Genomic DNA, 23,209 nt, shown 5'->3' on the forward strand with positions numbered 1-23,209 from the left:
TTAAACCCTCCCTCGAGCTCAAAGCATTCCTAACCTCTGTGGTGCAAAACAGGTTGCAGGAAATTTGGGCAACCACTTTAAAAGGTGGTGGGGTCTTCCAAGTAATACCACCACCGGAGTACTGGACCACTCCCTCCCGCGCAAGTTTGCGCAGGCGCACCGGCCACCTAACCCTTCCCTGCCCCGCCCAGTCTCCCGCCGACCAGTCCCCTCAGCCTGAGCCTTGCGCAAGCGCGCCTGCGTCTGCCAGCCCGTCCTGACTTGCCCAGCGATCGCCCTGCGCAGGCGCAATCTCAGGCGCAAGCACGTCGCCCGGCGCCCGCGGGACCGGAAGTGGCTCTGGAGTTTTTTCGCCTTCAGCTTCTCTGTGAGCGGCTGCTGCGCTGGCGGGGTGGTGGCAGTTGGCGTGGGCAGTGCCGGTGCCAGTGCGGGCGGTGGGGCCCGCTGCCCTCCCTTTTCGGCGGGAACCCGCTTGGCCCTGCCCCGGCGGCGGGCGGTGTCCCTCGCAGCCGCCGCAGGTGAGTGCCGCGTCTCCCGACGGCGGGGCGCTGAGGCGGGGGCCGCTGCGCATCCTGTCGCGAAGCTCGGGCCGTCGCTTATTTCGCCGACACCTGTAGCCCAGGTGAGGCGCCTACGTGAGGAATCTCGTCCGTGCTGGGGCTTTCGGGGGCTCCTGCCGCGCCCACCTGTAGGCCTTTTGTCCTTACGGGAGTCTCCGGCCGAGAGAGCCTGTCTTTATTTCCTCACTTTTTTTTATTGGTCCCCCCATCCCTCCCGAAATGTCTTGACATTGGAATTCAGCTTCCCTTCCTCCATTCTGGGAGGTGGGTGAGACCTTGTTGAGGATGTTGTCACTCATTTAGTTTATTGTAGAGCCGTCGTCCCTGGGAGGCTGACGTCTTCACGTTTAGAGCCGCTTGGCGCCTTTTAGAAAACTTAACCTCGGAACGTTTGTTTCATTTGGTATGTGGTGCCGAAGTGAGTGATAAACTTAGATCCTTAAGGGCCTTATAATGGAGAGTCTAAGTGCTGTTCAGTCAAAAATAGTTTCGTCACTTAACCGCAAAGTGCCGCTTTTATGTATCAGTAACTAACTTCTAACAGCACCGTGATACACTCTTCTTGAAAACACGAATTTATGCTTTTCGTTTTGAAGTTAGACCCTTAGTTACTCTTGAACATTCCTCAAGTCTCAGAATGTGTGCGATAGCTCTTTTCTTCATAGTCACAGTGATGGAACGCTATGGTGTCAAGGAAATTTCTCGTCGTGGTCATACTTGTCCTAAGTGTCTCAATATGCAGTCCTATTCCTTTTCCAATGGAGGGGCTTTTAGTAATCAGTGAGCCCCTAGACCAAGAAATAACGGCAGAATTCTTTGTGTTGTATTTTTTTTTTAATATTTATTTATTTATTATTATTATTTTTTAATTACATTAAAAAAATATATGAAAAAATATGGAACGCTTCACGAATTTGCGTGTCATCCTTGCGCAGGGGCCATGCTAATCTTCACTGTATCGTTCCAATTTTAGTATATGTGCTGCCGAAGCGAGCACTTTGTGTTGTATTAATATTAATATTTTGTGGCCCACATCATGCCTTTTAAAGGGAGTGCTGATCTACTTTCCAGTATTCCTAGATTATGAAAAGCTATGTTGAACTTTCCTGTTTGGCTTTAATTATTCAAGAAGCGTTTACATTTTATAGAGTTAGTAATAAGCCAAATATTGAGAATTAGAGAATCTTGAGTTGCTTTTTACAGCAGTGTGTGTGTTGTTTTAAAAAAGATAGGCTATCAAACCAGTATGGTCAAAGTTGATAAGATGCTAAATAGAATTTGCTTGTGGCATAATTTATTGATATGGCTTGAATATAGCTTTTTAAATTACATTTTGATTTCTACAGCTGGAAATGAACCAGTTGTCCTTTTGTGGGAAAGTTTAAAAATACATAATATAGTAGAGTTCATATGTAATTTTTTTTCCTGGTCTTCTGATGCTTTTTTTAAATAGTGATAACTTTCTCATGCTTGAGTAATTTATCATAAGATTATAAAGGTAAGAAAAATGTATGACATGCTATAATTGATCATGGGCCACTCATTTATTGTGCTTATTCAGTCACCAATGATTGCGTTTAAATTAGCTCATGATTGCTTTCATATCCCAGGGATGGACATTCTGAAAATTGCTTACTAGTAAATTTCCACTTTTAAAGTTACACACTTCATTTATTGAAATGTCTTCAAGAAGATGTAAGATTGAGTTTTGTGATACGTTTTAGGAAATAGGTTTAAATATATTAAAAACATGTTCAGGCGTCCAGCATTGATGTTATCTTTTTAGCCTGTGTTTAATAATATTCTATGCTTGTCTCCTCTTACTAAGCAAAGAAAAAGAACATCTAGAGTAAATAAAGTAATATCTCTTCCACTAAACTTAAAAGATTTCAAGGTCTAATTCTGTCTTTTTTTGTCTTCACTGCAATTTCTTATAACTCTGTAGATGCTCCTTAAATATTTCTTGAATGAATGACCTATGCACATTATGGTTAAAGTTGCAATATAATAGATCCTGGCCTAAGAGTCCTTAGAAAATTAAGCATTAAGTGGGTGAAGTATCCATTTCGGGTGTGGAATAGGGGAGGGCCTTAGGTTTGTAGTTTTGAGAGAGATTATAAATCTTAGAACTCGAGTAGTTTGATCTGTTGTGTATTCTTTTTCAATCTTTTGGATCACTTCTTTTTCCTAATCCTAGAGGAGTAAAAACCATTTTAAGTCTCTGTGGAGATTACACATGGCATCAAATATCACCTTTTCTAGATATTTTGCTGTAAAATTGAGTTTTAAGTATGTTGTTGTACCAATTTGACTTTACATTAATTAAAAATTTTGTGTTGCATCTTGTTTAGTTTAAATAAATGAATTTAGTCATTAGCTCTAAGTCATAAATCCTCAAGCCATATAAGCAAGAGTGGTTCTGATTGAATAAGGAAAAGAAAATCTTTCTATAAGATAAAGCAGGCATAGCTTGTGGTTATTTTTCTCTGTAATACTTTGTGTAACCAAGAGCCTGAATTTTTGGACAGTATCACTTTTACAAGTGTTCTAGTAATGTCGAACCAGTAGCTAGTGTTTACAGTTCATGGTGGTTAAAATTTGGTTTATCAGTCTTCCTTCAAATGTGTTCATTTCTTCAAATATTCTTCAAATGTGAGGCCCATTTTTGTCCTGTAATGTAATTTTAGCAATGGTAAAGGCATAGTCTTGTGTAGAGGAGAATTGCAAATTCGCAGTGTTGACATTCATTTGAGAAGGATGTCTTGGGGTAGAGACTGCTAAAGGAGCTGGAAAATTATTTTTGCCTGAGGTGCTTTTTGACTATTTTCAGGAAGCACATTGTTATTTTTATAACTAGAAAATTTTCAGGTCACTTGATAATGTGGCCTTGGATTGACTTTATATTTCTCTCTGTTAGAAAATGTCAGTTCATTGTCTCCTAAGGAATTTTATCCAGCAAGAAAGAGAAGTTCATAACACAAAACTTTTGAAGAAGGCTGAAGTGACATCTTTGACTTTGGTGCCATTGATCCATGGCTCTCAAAATAAACAGAAATACAGACCGTTATATATCTGGCCATAACCTACAGAGTTATGGGAGAGAGCATAAACTACAGTGTAAACTATAATCCGTGCTTAGTGGCAGTGCTCCAAAATGTGTTTATCAATTGCAATGAATGTACCACACTGATGAAAGAAGTTGCTAGTGTGGGAAAATGTGGGAGTTGTTGGGAGTGGACATATGGACATCCCTTATATAGTCTCTGTGACATTTATGTAACTGAAGTATCTTTTAAAAAATAAAATGAAAGAAAAAACCCCAAACCCAAGGACCACCTGTATGTAACAATTTAATTAAGTTTGTGTGTGTGATTTGTTGTGTTTTTTAAAGAAATTATTATTTATTTTTTATTTGGGGGAAGGGGAAGAAAGATATGGAGGGAGCCTATTAAGGAAAGAGGGAGAGGGAAGCAGACTTGGCCCAATGGATAGGGCATCCACCTACCACATGTGAGGTCTGTGGTTCAGACCTGGGCCTCCTTGACCCTCGTGGAGCTGGTCTCTTGTGCAGTGCTGATGCACGTAAGGAGTGCCCTGCCATGCAGGGGTGTCCCCCGCATAGGGGAGCCCCACGTGCAAGGAGTGCACCCCGTAAAGAGAGCCACCCAGCATGAAAGAAAGTGCAGCCTTCCCAAGAATGGCGCCGCACACACGGAGAGCTGACACAACAAGATGACCCAACAAAAAAAGGGAACAGATCCCGGGTGCTGCTGATAAGGATAGAAGCGGTCACAGAAGAATATGCAGTGAGTGGAAATAGAGAGTAGACAACTGGGGGGGAGGAGTAAATTAAAAAAAAAAAAGGAAAGAGGGAGAGGGGGTAAGACCTGACTTGATATCCAAGCCATGTACAGATCAACATCTGGCCCTAGTTATATGCTTCAAACACTGTTGCTCAGACTAGGTGTCACTGTAATGCAAGGATGGCTTCAGGGCAGTAGTAGTTACGCAAGGAGTGGAGGCAAGGAGTGGAGGCATAATTCCAGGTCTGTTGGGGATGAGTGGAGCATTAAGGAATGTGAGAATGCTGAGAGGGTCAGGATCTGGACAGGTAAGAAATCCTGGTAGTTAATACGAAAACCTGAAAGTATTCATTAATTAATTCACAGATTTAGTGATTATCAGCTGTATGTCAAGCATGGTTGGAAGTGCTGGGCTAGAACAGTTAATAAGGGAGAGGCAAGGTCCATGACCATGAAGCTTTTATTCTAATGGAATATCATCAATGGCCATGATTTCAGGGAGGGACTATTTAGTCTATGGGTATTTTTTCCTTTTGCTTCGGACCTCAGATGCCCAGACTTGAGTTATTATAGACCGCAGTTAATAGCTTTATGCTACGTAACAAATTAGCCCCAAATTTCATGGCTTAAATGACAAATATTTATTATCTCATAGTTTGGGTCAGGAATCTGGGCAAGGGTTAACTGGATGCCTCTGACTCAGATCTTTCAGGAAGCTCTAAGCCAGGGTTGCAGTCATCTCAAATCATCTCAAGGCTCAACTGAGGGAGGATCCACTTCCAAGCCACTCATATGTTGGGGTCACAAAATGTGTTGGGTAATTTTCCCTCCTTTTCAATTTTTTGGAAGAGTTTAAATGGGATTGGTATTAATTTTTCTGTAAATGTTTGGTAGAATTCACCTGTGAAGCCATCAGGGCCTGGACTTGTCTTTTTTGGGAGATTTTTGATGATGGATTCGGTCCCTTGTGATTAGTTTGTTGAGTTCCTGTATTTCTTGTAGCGTTGATGCAGACTGTGCATTTCTAAGAATTTGTTTTATCTAGGTTGTTTAATTTGTTGGCATATAGTATCTCATATATCCTCTTATGAACCTTTTAATTCCTGGGGGTCAGTTGTAATGTCCCCCCTTTCATTCCCGATTTTACTCTTTTTTTCTTTGCAAGTCTTGCTAAGGGTTTGTCAATTTTATTTTCACAAGGAACCAGCTTACAGTTTTGTTGATTTTCTCTCTTGCTTTTTTGTTCTCAATTTCATTTATTTCTGCTTTAATTTTTTTTTTTAAGATTTTTTATTTCTTCCCCCTACCCCCTTCTCCCCAGTTGTCTGCTCTCTGTGTCCATTTGCTGTGTGTTCTTCTGTGTCCGCTTCTATTCTTGTCAGCGGCACTGGGGATCTTTGTCTCTTTTTTATTGTGTCATCTTGCTGTGTCAACTCTGTGTGTGTGGTGCCACTCCTGGGCAGGCTGCGCTTTTTTCAAGCAGGGCGGCTCTACTTATGGGGCGCACTCCTTGCATGTGGGGCACCCCTACGGAGGGGACACCCCTGTGTGGCACAGCACTCCTTGCGTGCATCAGCCAGCTCACCACACGGGGTCAGGAGGCCCTGGGTTTGAGCCCTGGACCTCCCATGTGGTAGGTGGACACTCTGTCCGTTGAGCCAAATCCACTTCCCTGCTTTGTCTTTGTTATTTTTCTCATTCTGCTTGCTTTGGGGCTGGTTTGCTGTTCTTTTTCTAGTTTCTCCAGTTGTTCAGTTAGGTCTTTGATTTTAGTGCTTTTTTTTTTAAGGAGGTCCCAAGGCCGGGGATTGAGCTCAGGACCTCATAGGTAGGAGGCCAATGCCTAACCACTGAGCCACATTGGCTCCCTTGAGTTGGTTCTTTCCTTTGTTGGCTTGTTGTTTGGTTTTGTTTTTTTTTTTAGGGGGTACCAGGGACTGAACCCAGGACCTCCCATGTGGGAATCAGGCACTCAACCACTTGAGCCATGTCCATTCCCATCTTCTTTTTTAATACAGGCATTTAAGGCTATAAATTTCCCTTTCAGCACACTGTATCCCATAAATTTTGGTAAGTTGTGTTTTTGTTTTCATTTGTCTTGAGATATCTACTGATTTCTCTTGCAGTTTCTTCTTTGACCCTCTTACTGTTTAGGAGTGTGTTGTTTGACCTTCATGTATTTGCACATTTCCCCCTTTCCTGCCTATTATTGATTTCTTAGCTTCATTTCATTATGGTCAGAGACTGTGCTTTGTATAACTTCAATCTTAAATTATTGAGAGCTGTGTTGGGCCCAACATGTGGTCTATTCTGGAGAAAGATCCATGAGCACTAGAAAAGAATGTATAACCTGCTGATTTGGGATGCATTGTTCTGTATATACCTGTCAGGTCCAGCTCATTTATCATATTGTTCAAGTTCTCTGTTTCCTTGTTTGTTGATTTTCTGTCTAGTTTTTTGTTTTTTGATTTTTGTTTTTTGTTTTTGAGGTACCAAGGGCCAGGGAGTGAACCTGGTACCTTGTATCAGCTCCCCTGAATTGGTTTTTTTCATTTGTTTGCTTGTTTGTGTTTTTTGTTTTGTTTTGTTTTAGGAGGCACTGGCAACCAAAGGGGGACCTCACATGTGGGAAGCAGGTGCTTAACTACTTGAGCCACACCTGCTCCCTATTTTCTTTTTCTTTTTTCTTAATATTTATTTTTTATTTATTGCCCCCCTCCTTCGTTATCTGCTCTCTGTGTCCATTCGCTGTGTGTTCTTCTGTGACCACTTCCATCCTTATCAGTGGCATCAGGAATCTGTGTTTCTTTTTGTTGCGTTGTCTTGCTGTGTTGGCTCTCCATGTGTGCGGTGCCACTCCTGGGCAGGCTGCACTTTCTTTCGCTTTGGGCAGCTCTTCTTACGGGGCACACTCCTTGTGCGTGGGGCTCCCTTACGTGGGGGACACCCCTGCATGGCAGGGCACTCCTTGCATGCATCAGCACTGCACATGGGCCAGCTCCACACGGGTCAAGGAGGCCTGGGGTTTGAACTGCAGACCTCCCATGTGGTAGACGGATGCCCTATCCATTGGGCCAAGTCCACTTCCCCTAGTTTTTCTATTTTTGATGTAAGCGGCATGTTGCTGTGTCCAACTCTTATTGTAGCGATGGATGTTTCTCCTTTCAGTTTTGCCAGAGTTTGCCTCGTGTATTTTGGGGCACCCTAGTTAGGTGCATAGATATTTATAGTTGTTACTCCTTCCTGGTGGATTGTCCCTTTTATTAATATATATAATGGCTTTCTGCATCTCATCACTTTTTTGCATTTAAAGTCTATTTTGTCTGACACCAGTATAGCTACCCCTGTTCTCTTTTGGTTCCTATTTCTGTGAAATATCTTTTCCAGTCTTTCACTTTCAGTCTGTTTTTATCCTTGGGGTAAGGTGAGTCTCCTGCAAATAGCATATATGTATCATGTTTTCTCATCCATTCTGTCAGCCTTTGTCTTGATTGGAGAGTTTAATCCATTAACATTCAGTGTTATTACTATAAAGGCATTACTTTACCCATTTTATTCTTTGGCTTTAATGTCATACCTCATTTTTGTCCATCTTTTTATCTTTTTGGTTACCCTTTCTGATAGTCTTCTGCAATCTTGTCCTAGCCTCCCTCTCTCTTCTATATTTTCTGGCTGCAGAACTCCCTTTAGTGTTTCCTGGAGAGTTGTCATATTTGAAGGACTCTTTTGCCAGATCAAGAATTCTTGGCTGGCAGTTTTTCTTTCTCATTACTGTTACTGGATTTTGTATAGGTTCTTGACTATGCTGCAGAAATGAATTTCAAGAGCATGTCAGGTGAGTTAGGCCAGTAATTTTTTTTTCAGGCAGGGAGGGACAAGAAATGGGAGAAAGTAACAGACCATGGGTCCCAGGTGACAAGGAAGGGGCTGAAAAGTGATAAAGAGGGCTCATTTACAGACTACAATTTCCCATTATAGATTATAAATGCCCAGGTTTACTTGCTTGGCTACGTGGGAGAGGAAAAATGGCAAGAGCAGGGAACAGAGGGCAGTAACGGGTCCAGAGCGAGAGCTCGAATTCAGACCTTGCACCTGCTTTGCTTTTTGAACTGTTAATTATTCCACCCCTTTGCTAATGGCTTAGGAGAAGTTCCAGCTGTTTGCTGTTCTGATTGATTCTCCCCCCCCCCCCCCCCAGCCGCCATCAATCCCCCATGAGGGCTCAATGATAAAGTCCTTGGGGAATATCTGAGGCTTCTGACTTCTGGAGAAAATCTTTTGAATGACAGAATCTTGTGGGCGATTTTGGGAGTTATTGATGTGGACGTCTTGCCAGATTCCAGACCTATCTATTGATCTCTTATCTTACTAGCCGGCTTCATTACCTTAATTATATCATACCTCTACCTTCTTGCCTCTGTGGTTTTTGAAGAGAAATCCACACTGCCTTATTGGATGCCTCTCATACAAGATGTTTTGCTTTTTCCTTGCAGCTTTCTGAATTTTCTCTTTGTCTTTGGCATTCTGAATATTGTGTGTCTTGGGGTAGGTCTCTTATGGATTTATTCTAATTGGAGTACTCTGTGCTTCCTAGACATGTATGTTCATGTCTTTCTTGAGAGTTGGGAAATTTTCTGCCAGGAAGTGTGTGACCCTCCAGTGCAGCAGACTTAAGTTCCCTGGCCAAAATCTGAATATGCTGTAGGCTGTGTCCCTCCCTTTTCCCTTTTTTAGGAAAGAGGACCCCTGCAGCCACTGCCGTCCACAGTTAACTGCGGTCGCATACTGCTGTTTGCTCCAAGGGTGTCGGGATAGGTGCCTGCTGCTACTTCTGCAGCTTTACTCACAGGATTTCTCAGCCAGCTGAGACTCCTTTCCTTCACCCTTCTCTCTTCTGGGTGGTGTCTCCCCTTCCCCTGGTGTGCTGAACCCCAGAGCAGCCCTCCAGACAGTCTCTGCCTGTCCCAGTTTTTTTTCTGGGAGTGAGGTGATACCTCTGCCTCTCTAATCCTCCGTCTTCCTGGAAGTCTCTTTCTACTTGTGTTTTTTGTTTTTTTTCCCCCCCAGTTTGGTCATTGTAAAAAAGCTCACACAGCTTTGATATAGATTCATAAATTGCTAGTGTCTGTACTTGTTAGCCATTTGGGTTTTCCTTTCTCTGTGAATTGCCCTTTATGTTCTTTACCATTTTAATAAAGGTCCTTTTGTCCATTTGCCTGAGGAAATACAATGATGGGTTTTCTGATGTTTTATCATCTTTGCATTCCTGAGATACACCTTTCTTGATCTTGGTGTGTGTGTGTGTGCTTGCACATGTGTACACATGTCTTTTTGTGTGTTTTGATTCATTGTTGAATTTGATCAGCTGTTACTTTATCTAGGATTTCTACATCTGTGTTCTTAAGTGAAATGGGCCTGTACTTGTTTTCCGTTTGTGTTCTTATTCAGATTTGAAATTGAGTTGATCCCAGCTTCACAAAAAGATTTAAATGGAACTGATGTGGCTCAAGTAGTTGAGTGCCCACCTCCCACTTGGGAGGTCCTGGTTTGGTTCCCTGTCTCCTAAATTAAAAAATCAGTTGAAAGAGAACGATGAGTGAAAACGAGTGAACAGATGAGGCGGCCATCTGAGGGTGGGGGAGATTTAAATGACTTTTCCTTTGCTTTCTGGATAAACTTTTTTTGGATAATCACATATTTTTATTGCCTGTTAATGTGTCACATACTCCCTTGTTTTACCTGGCATACCCCGTCTCCTTTAATTGAAACATATAGAAATGTGTAAATGTGTTGACTCACCTTTCATGTGCTTGAAATTATTCTCTATTTAGTAGTTAGGTAAAGTTTACCCATAAAAAACATGAGTCTGGGGCTCTTAAAAATGGTAGATAGTGTTCTTTAGTTTCTGATTATTTCCTCTTTTTCATTTTGTATTCTGTGTCCTTTTTTTATTTCTTTAACCAGTCTTGCTAGAGATTTGTTTTTTTTGTTTTTATTTTTTGTTGTTGTTGTAAGAGCCAGATTTTAATTTTGTAAAGAACTTTTTTTTTTGTTTAGATTTCTGTGTTTATTTTTTTCCCTTTAGTACTTTTCGTTTATTTTGTGAGTCTTTTTCTTGAATTGATGCTTAGTTATGTTTAGTCTTAAAGTGGTAAGGTGTGGTAAGTATGTGGTATTTGTAAACACTCTCAGTTTTTTTTTTATTCCTCCTGCCCCCTTGCAGCTTTGTTGCTGTCTGCTCTCTGTGTCCGTTTGCTGTGCATTCTTCTGTGTGTCTGTATTTTATTTTTATTTATTTCACCCCCACTTTGCAGCTTTCTTGTTGTCTGCTGTGTGCATTCGCTGTGCGCTCTTCTGTGTTTTTACTTGTCTCCCTTTTTTTTTAAAGATTTATTTTAAATTTTTCTCCCCTTCCTCCCCTCTCCCCAGTTGTCTGCTCTCTGTGTCCATTCCCTGTGTGTTTTTCCGTGACCACTTCTATCCTTATCAGCGGCACCGGGAATCTGTATTTCTTTTTGTTGCATCATCTTGTTGTGTCACTTCTCCATGTGTGGCACCATTCTTGGGCAGGCTGCACTTTCTTTTGCGCTGGGCGCCTCTCCTTACGGGGTACACTCCTTGCGTATGGGGCTCCCCTACATGGCAGACACCACTGCATGGCAGGGCACTCCTTGTGCACATTAGCACTGTGCTTGGGCCTGGTCCACACTGGTCAAGGAGGCCCGGGGTTTGAACCCCGGATGTCCCATGTGGTAGGCGGACGCCCTAACCACTGGACCAAAGTCCGCTTCCCATTGTCTCCCTTTTCGTTGCGTCACCTTACTGAGTCGGCTCTCCGTGGCGCTTGCAGGCCGTGCACCACTCCGCAGTGTGCGAGCGAGCCTGCCTTCACAAGGAGGCCCTGGGACGTGAACCCAGGGCCTCCCGTATGGTAGACGGGAGCCCAGCTGATTGAGCCACAGCCGCTTCCCTCTCTCAGTTATTTTGATAATGTCTCCTCCCCCAGTCCTGCTGTTCTGGGATCCTCAGCCTGGGTTCTGATCTTTCCTAAGAACTTTCTTGGGTATAATCATGTAACCTAAGGTGCACAGAAGCATAAGAGACCATGTGGTACTGACATATGGTATGACCTCTGGTTTGTGGTATTGACTTCTTTTTTGTTGTTTATTTTTTAATATTTTTATTGTGGTAAAATATATAGAATAAAGTTTCCCATTTTAACTTTTTTTTAAAAAAACTTATAACGGGTTCTTAACAAGGGGTCTGTGAGCTTACATTATTTTTATGGGGATGTGTTGGTACAGGTGTGATGTATTTATTAAATAAAATACAGTATAGTGTGCACTTATTAATAGTAATGGGTCCATGGTTTTCACCTGACTGGCAGAGGGGTCCATGGAACAAAAAAAGTTAAGAATCCCTGCCTTAAAATGTCCCCCTTTCCCTTTTTTAGGAGGTACCGGGATTGAACCCACTACCTTGTACTTGAGAAGCAGGTGCTCAACCAGTGAGCTACATCCATCCTCCCCTTTTAAAAGAAGTTTTATTGAGATACATTCACATACCATATAAAAGCTATCCAAAGTGTACAATCACTGACTTTCAGTAGTCACACTGTTGTGCATTCACCACCACAAAAAATTTTAGAACCATTTTATTACTCCAAAAAAACCCAAAACTCCATACCTTTTAGCAATCACCTCTCAATCCCTCTCTTTTCCCAGCCCTGCATAACCACTAATCTAATTTCATCTTTATAAGTTAATTTATACTTACATTTTTTATAAATGGAATCATACAATATGTAGTACTTTGTGTTTGTTTTTTTTTCACTTAGCATGTTTCTTTTTTTCTTTGCCTGATATTAACTTCTCATAACATTAATGTACATTTGTTCAGTTTCAAAGAAAAAGTCATGTATGCAATATTACCTGTATTCATATTTCACATGAGGTTTTACTATGCTGTACATTACACTTTTTAGCTTTCCTTCTAGAAGCATACATGACTTTAGACTTTCCTTTTCAACCACCCATACCCATATAATAGCATTGCCAGTTACAAACACTATGTTGTGCTTTCACCTTGTCTATTCATTTCTAAAAATTAACATATAACCTTTTTACCAGTTTTGCACAGGTCAGCCCTCATCTTTCCATTCTCTAACCTCATTCTGTTTTCTGGTGACCTGTATTCTAGTTATTAACTCCTTGAGATTACACAATATATTTAGTTCATAATAGCACAGTCATACAGTATTGTAAAACCATTTGTCCTGTGTTTGGCATGCTTCAGTCAACATAATGTCCTCCAAGTTCATCCATGTTTTCATATGCTTCATGACTTCATTTCTTCTTCCAGCTGCATAATATTCCATTGTGTGTCTGTACCACAGTTTATCAATTCATCAGTTGATGGACACCTGGACTGTTTACATCAGTCCATCTTTTTGCAATCGTGAATAATGCTGCTATAGTCATCAGTGTGCAGTTGTCTGTTCGAGTCGCTGCTCTCAGTTCTTCTGGGTATATACCCAGTAGTGGTATTGCAGGGTTGTGGGAAGTCTATATTCAACTTCTTTGGGAACTGCCAAACAGTCCTCCACAGTGGCTGTACCATTCTACGGTCCCACTGTTAGAAAGAAAGCTATACCTGTAAGGGAACAAAGGCTCACCCGATTGTGGAGAAAATAGTTTTATTAACAATCTTACAAGAATGGGCGCTTGACCTGGATAAAATGGCTGGTGCACCAAACAATAAACAGTGATATTTATAACCTACACCTAACACGCAGGCCTCTCCCCTGTTCCCCATTGATTGGCTGCTTCAGGGGTTACAGCCTATCCGAGAGATCCAACTAACTTACACGGTTCTGCTCTGAATCCCTGCTCCTGGGTGGTCTGGGGGCTGCTTTCATTCCTCTCAAGCTTTTCAAATTTGGTGCCACTTTCACTTTTGGCCCTGCCCTTGCTTTTCACCATTGGCTCCCCTCATTTTGGCCCTGCCCTCACTTTGGCCCTGCCCCTGCTTTGGCGCCACTTTTCAAATTCTTGTCGCACCACAGCCGCTAGAACCCCTTTCCCTCCCTCCTCCAACAGTAGAGCCCAGCTCTGGCTTCCCCTTTGTGTGAAAATTAAACTTAACCCTTTCCTACACCACCAAGAGTGAAGAAGTGTAGTGTTCCTATCTCTCCACATCCTCTCCAACAGTTACAGTTCTCTGTCTTTTTCATAGTTGCCATTCTGGTATGTGTGAAAAGAGTTCATTGTAGCTTTGGTTTGCATTTCCCTAATCGCTAGTGATATTGAACATTTCTTAATGTGTTTTTTGCCATTTGTTTTTCTTCTTTGGACAAATGTCTGTTTGAGTCATTTGACAAAGTCCTTTGAAGTATGAAAGTGTTTAATTTTGAGGAGGTCCCATTTATTTTTTCTTTTGTTGCTCATGCTTCAGGTGTAAGATTCGAGAAACCACCACCTACAAGATCTTTAAGATGTTTCCCTACATTTTCTTCTTTTTTCATTTTTATTTTTTTTCCCCACCCCCCCATTGTCTGCTCTCTGTGTCCATTTGCTGCGCATTCCTCTGTGACTGCTTCTGTCCTTATCAGTGGCATTGGGAATCTGTATTTCTTTTTGTTGCATCATCTTGTTGTGTCAGCTCTCCGTGTGTGCGGTGCCATTCCTGTGCGGGCTGCACTTTCTTTCGCGCTGGGCTGCTCTCCTTATGGGATGCACTCCTTGCATGTGGGGCTCCCCTACGCGGGGACACCCCTGTGTGGCAGGGCACTCCTTGCGCGCATCAGCTCTGTGCATGAGCCAACTCCACATGGGTCAAGGAGGCCCAGGGTTTGAACCACGGACCTCCCATGTGGTAGGCGGAAGCCCTGTCCATTGGGCCAAGTCTGCTTCCCTACATTTTCTTCTTGTAGTTAATGGTCCTAGCTTTCGTATTTAGGTCTTTGATTCATTTTGAGTTAATTGTTGTATACCATTTTAACCGTTTTAAGTGTACACTTCAGGGAAATTAATTATATTCACAATATTTTGAATATAATCACAGTCACCACCATCATTTCCAAAACTTTTTATCACTCTGAATATAATAAACATTTACTCTTTCCCTTGGTAACCTCAGATCTTTCTGTGTCTGTGACTGCCTAGTCTAGATATCTCATGTAAGTGGAATCATACGATATTTGTCTGTGTCTGTCTGGCTTATTTCATTCGACTTAGTTTGATTTATTGATTTAGATTTCAGGTTTCATCCATTTTCTAGCATGTATGTTGCATCCTACTGAGCAAGCAACAGGGCTCATCCCAAAAGAAGAAATATAGGGGAAGATACAGCTGGGATTGCCCCAAACCTCCCAACAGTGGCACTGGTTGCAATTCTGAAGAAAGAGGCACTAAATGCCCGAGTGATGAGTCTAGAAACATGTGTTAGGGGAATGTAGAGAGACCTGCAGATACTCCTTGAAGTACAGTGAAATGACAAGAAGTTCACTTGCATATGTTCACTTCTACGCCAGCCGCTCTACAGATGATATATATTGTTAAGTGACAAAGGTGGCTAAGTGCCAGGGGCTTGTGTGCAAGTATTAGGAAAACATCTGGGTATGCTCACTTCTCAAAATGAGATGTGCTTGGGTGAGACTGCACCCAAGGTTAATACAGCCAAAGCTCAGCATGCTTCCAAGGTATCATGGGTATGTCTGAGGAGGAGGAAGAGGAGGACTGGGGTGAGATCAGTCCTCAGGGAGGTTGGGGGTATACTCTGTGTAGCACATCATGTACTCCCTTGATCGACCCTTCCAATCTCATGTGCCCCGCCTTCTGCATGGCCGTGGGAAGGGTGGGGAGTATAGCTTGTAAAACTGTTCTCCCTTTTTAAGGAGCTCTGGAGACAGAACCCACACCAACAGTATATACAAGTACATAGAGTATGTCCAATTGCCACAACACCTAGAAGGCTCATGGTCTTAGTTTGCCATAGGGCTGCTGATGCAGAAATATCAAAACTGGGGTAGATTTTATAATGGGAAATTTATTAGGGTAAAAGCTTACAGTTCCGAGGCTGATATGTCTAGATCAAGGGTTATAGCTTACAGTTCCGAGGCTGACATGTCTAGATGTTTTCCCTAGAGTCTTGCCATGTGGCTGTCATGCAGGCTGGTCTGCTGGTCCCTCTGTACTTTCTCCTTGAACTTAGCTGTGCCAGTCAGTCATCTTTCCCTGGGCCTTGGCTCCTTGGGCCTCTTGGGGCTTCTCTCCATGAGCTCAGCTTTGGGTGAACCTGGAGTCCTTTCTCTCACACAGCATGATCAAATATGGCAGATTCTTTTCTCTGTGTTAAGCATGCTCGCAACACTCTATTTATATCAACCTGAGTCACCCCTCACCAAAATAATCCAGTCAAAAGGATCTCAAACCCACAGGAATGTATTAGTTCAAAAGAGAATATTTTTCTTTTTGGGAATCATAAAAGAACTTAAAACTGTTAAATTCATCAACAGCGTTTGCCAGCAGCTACCCCACCCTGCAAACCAAGCCTCCCTTTGGGACCAGGATGAGTTGGTCCCAAAAACTGCAAAAAGTGGCCTAAGGGTTTATTCATTTCAGTGTCTTTATCTGGAATGTAGATTCAGCAGTCAGGTTTTAATAAGGTGCAGGTTCCCTTTTGGGCGTGAGGTGAGAATAGCCAGGTGCCTGCAGTTTTGTAGCAGCCATACTCATATATAGCCGCTTGCATAGAGGCTGTGTTTAGAATCATTGTGGGCAATGGTTACATACTTTTGAAAGTTGCTATCTTGAGCATGATGTCAATATCAGCTCCTTGGGCAACAAAAACAAATAATCCCACCAAGAGGTTGCAGGCTTGCTCTACCTTCCTCTCTAAATGGGCTCATTTAAGGGCACTGCAGCATGCCCGCAGTCTGTCTCAGATTGTGTACTCTTCTGGTTTCCTTGTTTTTTGTTTTTTTTTAAAGATTTATTTTTTTATTTATCCCCCCCTCATTGTTTTGTGTTCGCTGTCTGCTCTCTGTGTCTGTTCGCAGTGTGCTCTCTGTGTTTGCTTGTCTTCTCTTTAGGAGGCATTGGGAAGGTGGAGCCACCTCAGCTCCTTGCTTTGTTGTGTCTCTCATTGTCTGTCTTCTTTGTCTCCTTGTTGCATCATCTTGTTGCATTAGCTCGCTGCACCTGCCGGTGGCACCAACTTGCTTTCTTGCTCCTCTTCTCCAGGAGGCATGGGGAATTGAACCTGGGACCTCCTATGTGGTTGGCAGGCACTCAGTCACTTGAGCCACATCTGCTTCCCTGACTCTTTCCTCCCTTGCCTACCCTATGGTGTGTCCTAAGTGCTATGGCAATTTGATATTGTTTATGAATCCCCCCAGAAAAGAGAAAGATTATGTTTGTAAACTGGTCTGTTCCTCTGGGTATGGTACCCTTTGATTATGTTAAATTCAGAGGTTTTCTAATTTACTTCATTAAATCAATCTAGGGCTTTTGATTTGACCATGTCAGTAAGGCATGACTCTGGTTGAGTCCCCGCCCCCTTAGTGGGCTGATATAAATGGACACTCACTCAAGAAGACACATGGGAGAGGAGAGAACTTGGTCATTTCAGCCCTGCCATATGACAGAAAGGAGAAGGCTGTTTCAGCCCAAGTTCCGGGAAGAGGGATGATCCATTTGCCTCATTGAAGCTGAAGAGAACAGAGCATCTGAGCAGTGAGAAGGCCTGGAAAAAACAAGCCCTGTGCCAGCCTACAGCTGAGATAGGAAGAAGCTGGGCCCATGGAGCCTTAAGAAGAAGGACGGAGGGAAGTGGACTTGGCCCAGTGGTTAGGGCGTCCGCCTACCACATGGGAGGTCCGCGGTTCAAACCCCAGACCTCCTTGACCTGTGTGGAGCTGGCCCACGCACAGTGCTAATCCATGCAAGGAGTGCCCTGCCACGCAGGGGTGTCCCCCGCAGAGGGGAGCCCCACGCGCAAGGAGTGCACCCGTAAGGAGAGCTGCCCAGCGCGAAAGAAAGTGCAGCCTGCCTAAGAATGGCGCGGCCCGCACGGATGCAGCAAGATTACACAACAAAAAGAAACAGTTTCCCTTCAACAAAAAGAAACAGAGATTCCCATGCCCCTGACAACAGAAGCGGACAAAGAAGACGCAATGAATAAACACAGAGAAGAGACCAGGCAGTGATCACTTGCCATCTTGCTTCAGCACATGGCAGCTGACTTGGTTAGAAACTCTCTTATGGTACCTTGAGTTGGCCTTTTTAGGATCTTGTAATGTAAGCTTTTATCCCAAATAAATGCTCTTTATAAAAGCCAACGGATTTCTTATACTTTGCATCAACACCCCTTTGGCTGATAATACAAAGTCTTTTATGCAACATAAGCCAAGAACCTAGAAGCCCAGAAAGAGTGTTCTGCTAGCATTTGTGGGAGCATTTCTCAGGAGATATGTAGCCTAGATATCTAATGTTAGTTTGTTCATAGTCTGATGTAACGGCTTTTTTTGTTCTCAGCAGAGGTAGGCAGCTTGTGATAGCATCCCAATGGTAGGAATTAAATAAATCTAGCCCATAATTGGGCATGGGTCAGCATTCTGCTACTGGCAGAAGCGGCATCCTTTAAGGCAGTGTATGCCTTCCCAATGTTTTCTCTTTCTGAGGCTTTACTGGAATGGTTAGGTTATGCCCTTGGGTTTTCAGCCCATACCCCATGAGTTAACAGTGTCACCTCTGACGTCAGAGGTGTGGTGGTCGAAGTTGACACTTCCTTCCGTAGTGTCGTGGTGTGGCATGGTTCTATTCGAGTTTATCTCATTTGGAGTTTTTGAGCATCTTGGATGTGTGTAGTCTTGTTTGTTAAGTTTGGAATGTCTTCATTATTTCTTTGAATAATCTCTACCCCTTTCTCGCTTTTCCTTTTGGGATTCCCACAGTGCATATATTGATACACTTGATGGTATCCCGCAGGTTCTTCAGGCTCTGTTCAGTTTTCTTCATTCTTCTTTCTGTTCCTCAAACTGGATGATCTGAATTAAAGAGTCTTGAGCTAGCTCCAATCTGCTGTTGAACCACTTCCATCTCCCTGTTGATATTTTCTTTGTGTTCATCTGTCATTTTTCTGATTTACTTTAGTTCTTTGTCCACGTTTTCTTTCAGCTCTTTGAGCATATTTAGTCTTTATTTTTTTTAAGTCTTTATCTGGAATGTCTGAGGTCTGATCCTCCCTGCATGGTTACTAACACTTTAATATTCTCCTTTGTCTGAGCCATCACTTCCTCTTTCTTTGTATGTTTTTTTTTGAGTTGAAACCTGGACATTTTGATATTTTGATGTGTTTTTGCTGGGATTTAGACTCTTCCTTTCAGCTTGTATTCAGCTAGTGCTTGTAGAGCTTTCCTTGAATGCCAGAAGTTAACAAAAAAGCAAGGGAAAAGGGAAAACACCTTTCCCAATCTTTGCGGGTTGTGCAAGTTCCTTATTTTAGAGTTTATAATTACAGGAGTTTAGCTCCAGGCCAAAGTGTAGGGGCCCTCCCTTGTCCTTTCTTCTTGTGCGTCTTGCCTTGGGCTTGTGCCTTTGGCCCTAGGAATTCCTCCCTTTATAGGATAGGAGTGTCCCCTCTTCCCTAGGAAAAAGTTTCCTCCTGGTCCTAGCCCCTGCACTCACTGTAATTCTTGGAGCTAGCAATCCCTTGTCCAGGCAGCATGACAGGAGTGCCCTCCACGTGTCCTGAAAAAGAGCTTTGTGTGCTTCCTTCTACACGCAGGGCAAGTCCTAAAATGGCAAGTCCCTCAGGCTTCCACCAGACATATTGGGCCAGACAAACACTCTCCCAGTATGTGCAGAAGGGTTACTCTGCTCTCACTTAACCTGGGACCAGAGATTTGCATTGCAAGTGCAGACCAGCCCTTCAAGCCAGTGAGGGGTAGAGCAGGGACCAGCCAGGGTGCAGCAAGAAACTATAACTTAAGAAGACTTTCTCTTGATTTGGTGCTCCCCCAGGTACTACAGTCCTCTAACTCTTCTCTGGGGCTTTTTTTTTTTTTTTTAAAGATTTGTTTATTTATTTATCTCCCCCCCCCCACCCCGGTTGTCTGTTCTCTGTGTCTCTTTGCTGCGTCTTCTTTGTCTACTTCTGTTGTCAGCGGTACAGGAATCTGTGTTTCTTTTTGTTGTGTCATCTTGTTGTGTCAGCTCTCCGTGTGTGCGGCACCATTCCTGCGCAGGCTGCACTTTCTTTCGCGCTGGGCGGCGCTCCTTATGGGGCACACTCCTTGCTCATGGGGCTCCCCTACACGGGGGACACCCCTGCATGGCATGGCACTCCTTGAGCGCATCAGCGCTGTGCATGGGCCAGCTCCACACCGGTCAAGGAGGCCCGGGGTTTGAACCGTGGACCTCCCATGTGGTAGACGGACGCCCTAACCACTGGGCCAAGTCTGCCGCCCCAGAAAATTTTCTTAAACAACTTTTTATTTCATAGTAACAAAAATAAAAGAACAAAAACCAGCTCAACAAGTTATGGAAACATTACTCCTAAAAAAGTTCTTTTACAGGCACTTTTTTTTAAAAGGAGGTACTGGTGATTGAACCTAGGACCTTGTGCATGGGAAGCAGGTGCTCAACCAACTGAGCTACATCTACTCCCCTTAAGGCACTTTTATCTCATCTAATTCCAACTGCTAACTCAATTGTTCCTCTGGTGGTTAGAAGGATATACTGATGAGCAAAGATTAATTAAATGATGTAGTCAAGGTCTTAGTAATGAGAAAATGAAAAAGAGAAAAAAATGCTTAGTTGTATTCATAGCTCATAAAACCAATCCCTATATTCTTTTTTTACCTTTAGAATTAATATATATGAATATATATTATATATATATGTGTTTTGCTTTTGCTACCAAAACATTACAGCGTTAATGATAGTCCATAAATTAGTTATATTTTTCCCATGTATCATCACATTCTTATTACCCTGTAGTGGAACATTACAGTTTTGTTGATCACAGTCCTCATCTACTGCCAAAATCATTGTTAATGCATTCCCCATATTATCCTCCTGCTGTCCTCCAACTAACATTAATCTTCCTAGACTAGTTGTTTCAGCCACAATCGCATCCATAAATAGTTTTGATACATTCATTATAATGTATTACCATCAGGTCCAACCGTTAGCACATACTTACATTTGACCTTATTCACTGTTTTTAAGAGTACACTTCAGTGATGTTAACAACCCTGACAGTATTGTGCCAATATTGCCACCATCTCTTACCAAAACTTTTTCATCACCCCAAATCCTGGTAACCTCTAATCCACTTCTCATCTCTATGAATTTGCCTATTCTAGATAGTTCATTTAAGTGGAATCATATAAGTAGAATCATACAATAATTTTCATTTTGTGTTCGCTTTGTCACCCAACATGATGTCTTCAAGGTTCATTTATATTATAGCATGTATCAGAATTTCATTCCTGCTTAGTATGGTTGGATAGAATTCCATTGTATATATGCACATTTTGTTTATCCATTCATCTATTGATGGACACTTGAGGTGTTTCTACCTTTTGGCTATTGTGACTAATGCTGCTATGAATACTGGTGTACAGGTATCTGTTTGAGTTCCAGTTTTCACTTCATTATTACAGATTTTAAAACTTTGGCTTTGAAAAGGAACTTTTGCTCAAGGTGGCAGATTTATAATTCTAAGCAAGATTTCTGTAACATTCAAACGTGTGCTTTCTGCTCTTCCACACTGCCTTTCATATGTCATATAGTACTGACCATTCATTTTGCAGGTGTTTAGTAAGACTTGTGTGTTGTGCACTGAGGACAGCGTCACCCAGTCAGGTACAGGTCCTGCTTTCAGAATTTAGTCGGGTAGAGCTAGGGCAGGTGTAAGCAACTCTAATTCAAAGGATAAGTGTCTTGAGATGAAAAGTCACAGTACAGTGCCAAGGGATTTTGAAAGAGGGAGAGTTTATGTTGAACTGGGGACTTCAGGGTTAGACACTCAGGGATAACTGCCATCTGAGTTGGCCTTTCAGGTGTGGGAACTGAGGAGACGCTTCTTTGAAGGGGTGGGAGTGGCGTGAGCAAAGGCAGAGGCTGGAAAGTGCAGTGTGCATGATTTGAGCTACTTGTGGGAACCCTGGAGAGAATATTTTTTAAAAACTCTTTGTAGTGCTTATTTTTAAGAGACATGTAATATGAAAATGCTTCTCTTTCTTTTTTTAGCTTCTAATTGAGCATGAGTCTTCTTATGATTAGTGAGAACGTCAAATTGGCTCGTGAATATGCTTTGCTGGGAAATTATGACTCTGCAATGGTCTATTATCAGGGAGTCCTTGACCAGATGAACAAGTATCTATATTCTGTCAAGGACACATACCTCCAGCAGAAATGGCAGCAGGTAAGAGGCATGTCAGCTGTCTGTTTTGGTGGTTTAAGTCAGGGGTTCTTAACCAGGGGTTCATGAACTTGAATTGAAATTTTTAAAAAAACATTATTCTTGTGGGGACTGTTGGTGCCAATATGGTGTATTCATTAAATAATACACAGCATAGTGGGGACTTAGTAAAGAGTCCATGGTTTTCACCTGACTGGCAGAAGGGGTCCATGGAACAAAAAAGGTTAGGAATCCCTGGTTTAATACTCAAAAGAGCAATAATCAAATTAAAAACAAAAAAAAGGTTTAAGTAGTTGGAAATGCTTTGTGCACATACACATTATGATTTTTTACATGGATTTGTATGTAGTGTTATTTGAAAACTTAAATTACTAGTAGTCCACTTTCACTATCGTCAGTTTTATGAGTTCTCAATTATTCTCATTATTGGAATCTAATAGATTAAAAATATATTAATGGTTTTTAAGTTTTTTTTTTCCCTTAGATAAGATTTTTAGCAGGTAAAATTAGAGTTGATTTTATTACGCCATTGTTAAAAACCACGAATGACACTTGAACTTCACTGGCACCATATTCCCTATATAACATTATAAAACACGCTGTGTTTGAATCCTGTTTGAGAAGCTTTAAGTCACTGAGGACCAGTAGAGTTTGTAGACTTACAGGTGTAGTTGAGGGTGCTGTTTATAGCAAGGTTCAACCTTGCTATATTGTACAGAAAGTAGAAGTAGTCTTTAAGGTTATTATCCCTCATATTCTTCTGAACTGCTTTTTTGATATTGTTCCGTAATTGCCCTTAATTTCTTTAAAGGGAGAAACATCCTACCTCATTGAACTTGAGTTCAGGTAAATCTGCCCCTCCATATCCCTTACGTTATCAGAAAGGGAAAGTAATTTATTTCATAAGTCTCAAGGTCACCGAAGGATACTTAAGACCTTTTATTAAGCCAGAGAACTTTTATTTTTAAAGTCTAAACTTTTTTTGTAGATATTAAAAACTAAATTATTTCTAAAACAAAACATTCCCAAATTTAAACTTCATTTCAATATTGTATATTTCATTTTGAAAAATTGAGATGACTGCTTTTTAAAAAAAATGTCTTGGTTGTATTTAAATTTAGACATTTTTCCTCTGAAGCCGTATATTCCAAACCATAGGTTGTGATCCATTGGTGAGTTATAAAATAGCTTAGTGGATTCTGATCAGCATTTTAAAAGTAAATTAAAGATCATATAGAAACAATCAAAGTGTAACTTGCGAAAGTATTATTTTTGTCCAACTTTAAAAATATGGCTAACTTTTCAATTTGTTACCTAATTTGAGTAAGAACCACAGTGAGCAGCATGGTTTACTTAGCCATGATAGTAATTCATTTTCTCAGTTAATTTTGCATTAAAATTAAAAAATATATATTT

General features: G+C 41.8%; 1 protein-coding gene and 1 non-coding gene across 3 annotated transcripts in view; one reads left to right on the plus strand and one right to left on the minus strand.

The window, feature by feature from the left end:
• The first annotated feature begins 267 nt into the window (after nt 1-267).
• The window catches only part of LOC101437744 (katanin p60 ATPase-containing subunit A1), a 52,560-nt gene continuing 29,618 nt past the window's right edge, over nt 268-23,209 (plus strand). The window contains exons 1-2 of one of the 2 annotated variants that reach the window (XM_058289586.2): nt 268-518; nt 21,622-21,796. In XM_058289586.2, the coding sequence (XP_058145569.1) occupies nt 21,635-21,796 (162 nt within the window). In that variant the 5' untranslated portion in view covers nt 268-518; nt 21,622-21,634. Of the gene's footprint in view, nt 623-21,621; nt 21,797-23,209 lie in introns of both variants that reach the window. The other variant, XM_058289587.2, reaches the window with a different exon arrangement.
• LOC111762419 (U6 spliceosomal RNA) lies at nt 1,451-1,557 on the minus strand. The gene has a single exon (XR_002795532.2). It is a non-coding gene; the product is annotated as a U6 spliceosomal RNA (small nuclear RNA).

Source organism: Dasypus novemcinctus, chromosome 28 (assembly GCF_030445035.2).
Source record: "Dasypus novemcinctus isolate mDasNov1 chromosome 28, mDasNov1.1.hap2, whole genome shotgun sequence".
NCBI classification, from domain to species: domain Eukaryota; kingdom Metazoa; phylum Chordata; class Mammalia; order Cingulata; family Dasypodidae; genus Dasypus; species Dasypus novemcinctus.